The sequence below is a fragment of the Engraulis encrasicolus genome, chromosome 11, assembly GCF_034702125.1.
Source record: "Engraulis encrasicolus isolate BLACKSEA-1 chromosome 11, IST_EnEncr_1.0, whole genome shotgun sequence".
Lineage (NCBI taxonomy): Eukaryota > Metazoa > Chordata > Actinopteri > Clupeiformes > Engraulidae > Engraulis > Engraulis encrasicolus.
The window spans coordinates 30220644-30231724 of record NC_085867.1 but is presented as its reverse complement, the minus strand read 5'-3'; the positions used below and the strand labels follow the sequence as shown (position 1 = coordinate 30231724).

At 44.1% G+C, this 11081-nt stretch overlaps 1 protein-coding gene across 1 annotated transcript; it reads left to right on the top strand.

The window, feature by feature from the left end:
- The first annotated feature begins 1054 nt into the window (after nt 1-1054).
- On the top strand, nt 1055-5936 carry LOC134458221 (protein NLRC3-like). The gene is made up of 6 exons (XM_063210413.1): nt 1055-1288; nt 1622-3358; nt 3458-3628; nt 3949-4119; nt 4329-4492; nt 5875-5936. Exons 1-5 carry the CDS (start codon nt 1224-1226, stop codon nt 4489-4491), a joined length of 2307 nt encoding a protein of 768 aa, XP_063066483.1. The 5' UTR covers nt 1055-1223; the 3' UTR covers nt 4492; nt 5875-5936.
- The last annotated feature ends 5145 nt before the right edge of the window (nt 5937-11081 follow it).

The window sequence follows — 11081 nt, the reverse complement described above, 5'->3', positions numbered from 1 at the left end:
GATACTGCAAATAGGTGAGGTGTGGGTGTTGTGTGTATTGCTGACTGGTAATCATACAGGGCATTTTCACGGCTGTCCGAAAGTCGTCAGGAGCCGATGCTTTTGTTCTTTTTTGTTTCAGGCTTTCCCTTAGAGACCAGCCCACGATTTAAATGGGCCGGGCCATCTGTGTATGCTATTATAATTGTAATATGGAGTGAGGGTGATGGGCTGGTCTGGCCAAAAATGCCTGTGTCGGTTTGTGGTCCCAGACCAGTCCTGGTTGTGTGTGTGTATGCTGGTATATTTCTTAAGTGTAAAAGGTAAACCAGAGTTTATGTACAGCATATTTTCCTCCAGCCCTCTTCCTGTGAAGAGGCCAGACTCCCCTGCAACCAGCTGTGTGTCCATGAAGAGTGACCAGTCCCTTATTCGACCAATAAAGTTTGGAACAGAAGACTCCTCTGATCAGAAGTAAGTTCAACATCAAATCAACCAATTAATGAGATTTTGCATGATAAAGTGTTTAAGTCAGTATTCCATATGAATCAGAAGTAAAACTCAGAAACCAAAATGTATGCCACCCATTCAAATGCCTATTCTACCTCAATGTGTGTGTGTGTGTGTGTGTGTGTGTGTGTGTGTGTGTGTGTGTGTGTGTGTGTGTGTGTGTGTGTGTGTGTGTGTGTGTGTGTGTGTGTGTGTGTGTGTGTGTGTGTGTGTGTGTGTGTGTGTGTGTGTGTGTGTGTGTGTGTGTGTGTGTGTGTGTGTGGAGGGGTAGTGTGAGTGTGTGTGCATCTGAAATGTGGTCATATAAGGGGCACAAAAGGCCCCAATAATAGAAAAAAAAAACAGAAAAGGGGTGATTTGTTGGGTACAAATTCCCAAAGTCCCAACTTGGCCAATTATATTGTACTGGTAATTTGTACTGGTAAGTTGTTATAAAGAAAAACAAACATAGGTCTAAGGTGAGGTCTGGGCAAAGTTTATTATTTTCAATGATTGTATTACAATGGTGTGTGTGTGTGTGAGAGAGAGAGAGAGAGAGAGAGAGAGAGAGAGAGAGAGAGAGAGAGAGAGAGAGAGAGAGAGAGAGAGAGAGAGAGAGAGAGAGAGAGAGAGAGAGAGAGAGAGAGAGAGAGAGGGAGAGAGAGAGAGAGAGAGAGAGAGAGAAAGAGGTTAAAAATGATTTGGTACACTCCGGCAGTGTTGCACAGCAGAGATCCAATGGTCAACACAAGGAAATGGATAATGGCACAGAAGAGGTGGAAGACAGAGGAAACAAAGAGGGGTGTTCTGCACAACAGAGGTAAGTTGGCGTCCAGTGGTCCTATAGCCTGCAATCACATCCTGGAGCCCTGTTGGGTTGTCTCAATTATTATTGGTTCTAGAAGCTGACAATAAAACACTACTGTAAATATTTTACTGTATACCATCTGCATTTTAAATACATTTGTAACTTGCTGGCTGGATCTGTGCGTGACTGCGTGCATGCAAGTGTGCGGTTGTGTGAGTGAAAGAGGGTGAGAGAAAGATAGAATGTGACATCGTTATTGTTAAACACTTAAACTGGGAGTAGATGTGAATGTTAAGCTGAATTCAGTTAATTAAATTAACTGTATATTGTTTGTGTTGCAAACAGATGCAAACAGATGCAAAATCATAAAATCCTTCTAAAGGAAACATTTCAGTTTTTCACTGAGGGAATCACAAAGCAGAAAAAACGCACTCTCCTCAATGAGATCTACACAGAGGTCTACATCACAGAGGGGGGCAGTGGAGAGGTCAATAGTGAACATGAGGTCAGACATATTGAGGCAGCATCCAAGAGATCAGCTACGTTTGAAAAACCAATCAAATGCAATGACATCTTTAAACCTCTACCTGGACAAGAAAGGGACATTAGAACCGTGCTCACAAATGGAGTGGCTGGCATTGGGAAAACAGTATCTGTGCAGAAATTAATTCTGGACTGGGCTGAAGAAAAAGCGAATCAGGATGTTCACTTCATATTTCCTCTTCCTTTCCGTGAGCTTAATCTAATTCAGGAGGAAAAGGTCAGTGTAGTGGATCTGATTACCAAGTTCTTTTGTGACCTCAAAGATTTCAGTTTTTTCACTGATGGCAACTGCAAAGTGCTGTTCATCTTAGATGGTCTGGATGAGTGTCGTATTCCTCTCCATTTCTGTTCCAACCCAAAGTGTTATGATATAACAGAGGCAGCCACAATGTCCACTTTGCTGACAAACCTTATTGAGGGGAATCTCCTGCCCTCTGCTCTCCTCTGGATCACCTCCAGACCAGCTGCAGCCAGTCAGATCCCTTCCCAGTGGTTGGACCAGGTGACAGAGGTAAGAGGCTTCAATGACCCCGGGAAGGAGGAGTACTTCAGGAAGAGAGTCAGTGATGAGAACCTGGCTAAAAGAATCATCACACACCTAAAGTCATCCAGGAGCCTATACATCATGTGCCACATTCCTATCTTCTGCTGGATTGCAGCCACTGTACTACAGAGAATATTGGCAGAAATAGAAAAAGGAGAGATCCCGAAGACTCTGACTCAAATGTACACACACTTCCTGCTCATTCAGACACACGAAAAAAGGAAGTACACACACAGAAATGAAACAGACAAAGGGATGATTTTCAAACTGGGGAGACTTGCATTTCAGCAGCTGCAGAATGGCAATCTCATCTTCTATGAGAAGGACCTGAAAGAGTGTGGCATTGACGTCACAGAGGCATCGGTGTACTCAGGAGTGTGTACCCTGATCTTCAGAGAGGAGGCTGGATTGTACCAGAGTAAAGTGTTCTGCTTTGTGCATCTCAGCATTCAGGAGCACCTTGCTGCATTATATGTCCACTTCCAGCTCATCATCCAGATGAAAAATGTCATGAAACCAGCCAACCCATCCTTGTATGAGCTGCACAAGACTGCAGTTGATCTGGCCTTGCAGAGCAAAAATGGACATCTGGATCTTTTCCTCCGCTTTCTTCTGGGCCTCTCACTTGAGAGCAATCAGAATCTATTGAGAGCCCTGCTGCCACAGACAAATATCCAATCACAATGGAGCACAGATGAAACTATCCAGTACATCAAGAGGAAGATCGGGAAGAATCCCTCCTCAGAGAAATGCATGACTCTGTTTCACTGTCTCCAGGAGCTGAATGACCAGTCCTTGGTAGGGGAAATCCAACGCTACCTGGGTTCAGGGGGTCTAGAGGGAGCCAAACTCTCCCCTGTACAGTGGTCAGCCGTGGTGTTTGTGCTGCTGACCTCGGAAGAGCAACTGGATATGTTTGAGCTGACTAAATATGGAAGATCAGAGGAATGTCTGCTGAGGTTGATGCCTGTAGTCAAGGCCTCCAGATCAGCTCAGTAAGTCAACAATTAATCAATTATAATTAAAGTAAATAAGTGTGTGAGTGTGTGCATGTTGTAACAGTGTTGTGTATCATGACGTGTATCATTCCTCAGATTGCGCAACTGTGGCCTGACAAGTAAAAGCTGTTCCTCTCTGGCTTCAGCCCTCAACTCAGGCTCAAGTCTCAGACAGCTTGACTTGAGTGGCAATCATCTGCTGGACACAGGAGTGGCACTTCTTCATTGTGCATTAACAAATCCACTATGTCAACTGGAGACACTACAGTGAGTATAGCTGCTCAGCTGTGTGTGTGTGTGTGTGTGTGTGTGTGTGTGTGTGTGTGTGTGTGTGTGTGTGTGTGTGTGTGTGTGTGTGTGTGTGTGTGTGTGTGTGTGTGTGTGTGTGTGTGTGTGTGTGTGTGTGTGTGTGTGTGTGTGTGTGTCTGTCTGTCTGTCTGTCTGTGTGTGTGCTGTCTTTCTGTCCTTCTGTGTGGGCCTGCACCTTATACTGAAAACAAACAGCTACCTGTAATATGACCTGACTACTAATCAGTGTCCTTTGGAAAAGTGTAAGTATGTTGAGATGGATGATGATTTTTCTCCAGATTGCGCAACTGTGAGCTGACAGAGAAAAGCTGTTCTTCACTAGCTACAGCCCTCAACTCAGGTTCAAGTCTCAGACACCTGGACCTGAGTTTCAACAATTTGCTGGACACAGGAGTGACACTTCTAAGTTCTGCGTTAAGAAATTCACTCTGTCAACTAGAGACACTACGGTGAGAACAGCAGCCTCATCTACTGTGTGTGTGTGTGTGTGTGTGTGTGTGTGTGTGTGTGTGTGTGTGTGTGTGTGTGTGTGTGTGTGTGTGTGTGTGTGTGTGTGTGTGTGTGTGTGATGTGATGTGATGTGATAGTGGTGTTGTGTTGTGTTGTGTTGTGTTGTGTTGTGTGTATTTATACTTCATGTATCATTGTATTTCCTCAGGCTGAGTTACTGTAAGCTGACAGAGAAAAGCTGTTCCTCTCTGGCTTTATCCCTCAGATCAGGATCAAGACTGATGCACTTGGATCTAAATGGCAATAATCTGTTGGACTCAGATATTGAGGTTCTCTCTCTGATATTCAGAGGTGCAAACTGCAATCCTTAGAGTAAGTACTGAGTGGAAGAGTTGAAAATGTACTGGTAAAACAATGTCAACGCCTGCATATCTTTGTATCCTTGTATCTGCTTAGCTTGTTGTTTCTGTACCTGTCTTTGGGGTCAACCTCAACTTGGGAGTTCGTCTTACCATCCACATACTGTACACATAGATACTGACCATATTGAACGTGGAGTAGTGGAGCCAACCACAAACTCTCTGTTTAGTATTATGTTTATACCATGACATGTACTTCTTACTATACTCTAAAACATATAGGCATCATGGGCACAGTCTACTACTGGTTACCTACATAAGTCATACATTCAAAATCATACATTTTTGGGCGCTGGTTCAACATGTCATGGCAAGGACAGCTGTCCTCAAGTCATAGCCCCTCCACAGGAGTGCCCCAAGGGTCGGTGCTGGGGCCCCTCCTATACTGCCAATTAGTATAATACATGTCATCCTTCACAAAATACAGATATACAGGCGGCTGACAGCTTTGTCTGGGCCTGGGACAATGGGCCTTTCCCATTACTAATCTCTACCCCTACCCCGGCGCCTTCCCCATGCCCCTCGTGCTTTCCAACGAAGCTGTAAGGTGCAGGGCTTGAAACGCAACCGCTACGAATTGGGATACCCCTTCAACAATCATGGAATGTCACTGACAGCTGTCACTAATTCCATGCATTAGGACGTTAATAGCGACTGTTTTCATGTGCGTTTCACAGAGAAAAGGGCCATCACACATTAGGACAATGTTAAACTAAGTACAATGGAATAATTATTACTACTTTAAAACCGTCAATTGCGGCGAAAATACTGAAACTTGTGTGCTGTTGTGGGTGCCGCGGCTTGCCGCCAATTTTTAAATGAATTCGCAATGCATTCAGGGAAACCTGTCGTAGCCCTCCGTTGCGGAGTCTGGTGTTGGAAAATCTCCGCGCGGAGGGGTGGAAAGCCCTTTTTCCTACCCCTACCCATCTGTCTGAACGTGAATAGGTATGCCACTACCCCTACACGTGGACGCGCAAAACGGAGGCAAAGGGGTTCGCGTAGGGCTAAGGGGTGTAATGGGATTCACCCAAAGTCATCTGAAAGGGGCAGCCCAACCCAATACAATGTAATGAGGTCCCACTTCTGCCCCCCCTCTCCCTGGGCCCAGGACACCTGTCCCCTTTGTCCCCAACTTTGTCCCCATAAGTTTATTGTACACCTCTCCTTGAGTCAAATGATTGAGTTTTTATCTTTCTCCTGTTCTGTCTTTCGATCGTTCTCCGTTCTCCTCTTGTATTGCTTAAATCTAAGTTTTCTGCTCAGAGAAATGTGAAAAATCAGTTGTATGTTTTGTTTGTTCTTTAAAGATTGTTTGTTCTTTATACTTTATAGATATCATGCTGAAGTGATGGACTTGTTGCTGATAGACATTTTTGCTGAAGGTTGCGGAAAACACAATAAAAAATTGAAGAAGACAAGTTTCATTGTTATTAACCAGACACAACATTTAAAGAAAGGAACGGGATGGGCCTTGACAAAGGCGAAAAACAACATGAATGCAGACTGCTATCGGGCTGCATCCCACACAGGTTACACAGCTCCACAAAAAGCCAAAAAGGGCAAAGGGGAAACTAGGTTATCTACATGTAATAGGTTGGACTAGGTCCCCTGTTAGTGTGCATGTGGTAATTGAAAACAGCTGCCCGTGTGGGCGAGGGCGGAGCCCTTCCGGTTAGTATAAATTGCCTACTATGGCCCAATTCGAAACAGGAGGCAGTGACTCGATGACTCTCCTCCTACATAAACATGTCACTGATCAGATAGGTGAAGTTAGCTGATGAGGCAGCCGTTATGAACGGCACTAACGAGTGCGCCGCCTTGCGCATTTGATGTTACGGCGATTCTATGGCGGGAGTTACGTTCATCATGTTAGCGCTTAGCTTACGCATGCTATTTGAACGGCGAATGATCGTCAGACGGCGGAATCGTAAAGTAGGCTATAAATAGATCTAGCGACAGCATATTTAGATACTACAATGTTGATTTATGCATTCGATTTTCAATATCTACATACATAAGTGTCAGAATAAAGAGTATGATAAGGTAGTAGCTTGGGTAGTAGCCATGTTTGTTTTTCAGGTTTCCGGTTGAGAGGGAGGTGGCGCACAGCATGTTGGGTACCAAGGCAGCGAAGTCAGCATCTGATGTATCCTCGAAATATCCTCGTTACGCCCACAAATGCAGTCAACTGCCGAGAGAGGAAATAAAGCAATTTTTCGTTTCGATCCACACTTCATGACTCGATGTCCAGTTAGCTCACTGGAAGGACAGCTGCCTTCCCTGTTTCGAATTGGGCCTATGTTGGCTGTTAGCCAGGTGTGGCTAACCTCGGTACCGGTTGGCGCTTGGGGAAGCCCTGTACGCTGGGTGCAGTAGGTGATGTTGGCGTGTTGGGTTTTGGACCCATACTGGAGCGCGTACTAGAGCGCAGCTGAAATGCGGACGCCAGGTTGCTGCATGTAGCCTAACCGGCTTGAAGGTAAGCCCTTCTGCATTGTGCACCTGGCGATACTCAATTAGGCCTATGTTTGTACTGTGGCTAACGTGATGTTGTTTCACTGCAGCATTGCATGGTGAAGCGAGGGTCAACCGTAGACTTCCAGGCTCGGTCCAGTGCTTCCCAGTTGCAACTTAAGGTAATTTCTAATTTACCGTCACTCTGTGCCTGTGGCTTTCACGCCACACCTTGCACATTGATAATGGCATTTCCCTGGCATTAACCCAGTCTCTTGTGCTTTCTAGGTTGAGCACATATTGTCAATGGGCTGGGGTGGGGGGACGCCGCCGTCTTTCCCTGTGTTTGTGTTTTGTTATTTTGCCTTTTATCACCACGAGCTCTCTTAGTAGTGGCAGGTTGTTGTTCTTTGCGCAGGTGCGCAACGCCTTCGTTTTTCAGCCATACGGTCTGACACGGTCAGCTCCAATTACCCACCCCTTAGACAAGGGATGAGTTATTGGGGACTGGCCGGTTGAGATTAGTAGCATTATCGTGTAAACTTATTGGTGAGGTGTAGATCCCCTGAGTGGTATAGTAAACCCTCCGCCAAGAGGCCTGATTTGATAAACATAGGCTACCTCTTCACTGTGAATCATTTCAGTGTGCTGTGACTTCTTTTGTTTATTTTGATTATGGTTTGTGTGTACAGTTTTGATTGCAGTGTTCTTTGACATTCACAGTGTAGTGTGTAGGTAACACGCTCAGTAAATTACCTGTACTAGCCTACTCAGTGTTCTCGCACTTCAGCCGTCACCGTTTCTCGATATCTACCTGTGTTGACTTCAGTGGAGTTAGAACTCTGTGTATGTAAACTCAAGTGAACTGCCTGCACATTTTGAATACAAACTGAAAGCAGAAGAAAATAAAGACTATTGTTTGTGCAACAGCTGTGTCATCCTTTGTCATCTAGAACCTGTCGGGGAAAATTGTATTTTTAACATCTGGGTTGTCTCACCCTTAAACGAGACTGGCGTAGTCACCTTTTAAAACCTAATTACTTAAAAGTCAGTAATCTTAGGAAACCCCACTCTACTACATACAGGTAGGCAAACCAATTAATGACCACATTTTTAGAAATATTAAAATAAAATCAGTATATTGTGAAACTTGCAGGCATGAGAGCATTGATACTAGAGCATGCGATGGCTTTTGCCAAAAAATAGATGGAACATTTATAGCTTCTGGCTGAAGCCATTGCGTGTTCTACACTGTAACAAATAGCTGTTTATTTACGGCAATTCTGCAACAGCATTCTACTGTTTTTCAAAAAAACAGACAACTACTGTGAAAATATTACTTTGAGTCACATGTTGAGCATAAACAGTAAGTACTGCACAATAGCAGTATTCGCCGTTGTGGAAAAAACTAGAGATGCACCGGATCCTGATTTTTAGGATCCTGCCGGATACCAGATCCACTGCTTAAGATCCTGCCAGATCCGGAACCGGATACCGGATCCTACAAAAGGGTTGAAACATATAGTCTACTCGCACACGTGGGCCCTTTTTATTACGTTGGCGCAAACTATTTTTTAGACTCATTGGCTTATTGCCACACTGCCTGCAATAGCCGCTACCAAAGGGATTTCACTCCATGCAGTGATTGGGGTTGTGAAAGACTGAAAAGCCTAGACTAGACATGCACCAGACCCTGATTTTTAGGTAACATGCGGGATACCGGATCCACTGCTTAAGATCCTGCCGGACCCGGATCCTGTGAAAAACTCTATTATCCTGACGGATCCGGAACCGGAACCGGAACCGGATCCGGTGCATCTCTAGAAAATAAGTTATTTTAGGCAGCACCAATGAAACCCATTCATCCTCCACTTGTCCGTGATCACCATCAAACTTCAATACCACCTGAAGAACTGAAGTCATTCTGACTGGTTAAAGATGATCTGATACTATCAAGCATGATGAAACAATTTCTAAGGAAACTACAATACTTAAAAAGTGCTTGATGCAGCAAAGTGTGAGTAGCACATGCATTTTGATAGTGATGAAAGTGTGAATGGCTGAAACATTATAAGAACTTGTAACACTCTTGCAACAAGCAGCCCCATCTAAACCAATCTGCTAATCAGTGCCTGGCCTCACCTGAGTAGGGCTGTTATGCCATTATTCAATTACGGGCATCACCTGCCAAGGGCCTGATGACTCTGGTCACATGGTACTCTTGCACCTGTATATAAATCTGGGCTATCAACACTTCAGTTGCTTGCCTGCCTGCTGGCTGGCCTGCATGTCACAGCATAGCACTTGTTTGCCTACAAGCTTGCCTACAAGCTTGCTTACATGCTTGCACACTTTCCTCTTTGTGAAAGCTTGCTGTATGTGGCATCATTTGTGGCATTGTTGCATATAATGTGCCTGCTGCAAATTAGGCATTGCTTTGAGAGCTAGCTTGTAGTGCTGCTTGTTTGCTGTGCTACTTGGTGCAAAATATTTTTTTTAAAGACTGACCAATGCTATATTCATCATTGGCTCATCAAGAGATACAGTAAAAAGCCCACCTTGCACACTATCATTGTAACATAGCACTGCATACTCTGAAATTTTATTCACTTTCAAAGGACCACCGCAAACCATTTTCTCTATACAGCATAGCGCCATAGTATCATGCTCAAGGCACTCCAGTCATGGTGAACGATGGGAGGGTGGGGTGGTAACATGGCCAGGGTACCACAGTTATGGAGAATGATGGGTGGGGTGGGAAGTTGCCATGGCCATATTCATGAATACAACTATGACCCAGTATTTGCCTGTCATCACACAGTACAATTCAACTTTTTAACTGAAATGTACTGTTATTGTACTCATACTACTGCATAAATATTGTAGAGCACTTTTAGTTTAACAATACTAATACTGTGAACGTTCTGTAGAGTACTGTTATTTAACAGTTCAATAGCTGCTGAAAAAATGTTATATACTGTGATACATTAAACAGCAATGAGCTGTATTTGATTTTTGGTGTGAAATAACAGTAGAATTACAGGTAAATATAATTGCCAGTAACTGCCGCTATTTTGCAGGGAAATTTTCTTAGAGTGTATGGCTGTGTACTAGACGGAAGTGTGTGTAGCTCTGCTCCACCAGCGGCTCTGACACACACAGTCTGGTGTGAACCAGGCTACCACATCAGTACCATATATTGAGTATTGTCTCCTTGGCTGACCATGCTGTCAAAATCTTGAATGAATCCTTTCTGTTTCCCGTTCAATTAAAAAAAAAAAAAAGAACACTACATTATTTTGTTACGTAGGCCTTCAGGGTGGCAGACCAGCCACAAATTATTTTACGTCATCACAGTATGTACTCTGCAAAGTGGCAAATACACCCTCATCTCATTGTCAGGACTTGTAGCAGTAATGTAGCAGGCCTAGTTTGACAATTTGGGCTAAAGCCCACACCCGACTACGCCAGCCCTGAGGGCTACTCCCCCAGAGCAAAAGTTAAGTTAACTAGGAGAATGGTGAAGATAGACTTAATATTGGGCCTGTGTTGTAGTTTATTTTCGGTAAATCGCTTTTTTCTGTTGTACCATTTGTTTATTTCATTTAAGGCTACAAGCGCCTTATTTATATTCATTTTTGTTTGAGACCAATCACGCCTACACCTTCCCTGTGTGGTAGCAAACAATTGTTTGTTTGTCAAGTGCATGTTAACTCTGGTGGGAGGCTTAGGTCAGCTGCGGATCATCAATGATCCAGTCCCCCCCCCCCCCCCCCCTTAGTCTGTAACTGGCGTGATTGAGTCATTTCTTTTGTTTATTTGTGTTGTATTACTCTGATCCTCTCCTTTTCTTCTTTATTTTACAGGTGCTGAGTGCCCAAAACAGGGTGGCAGTAGATCCCAAAGGTGGTGGTATTTCCTGCGTATGTATGTGATCACGTATGCCCGTTTGAATTTCTTGTAGTTTAGTGTTTGCAGTGATTTGATTTATTTACTTATTCTTCCTTGGTTTGCTGTGCTTTTTGAGTTTTCTTTTTCCTTTAGTTTGATTGGTAGTGAGTGTGTCACGTGTGTTTGCATGGTGT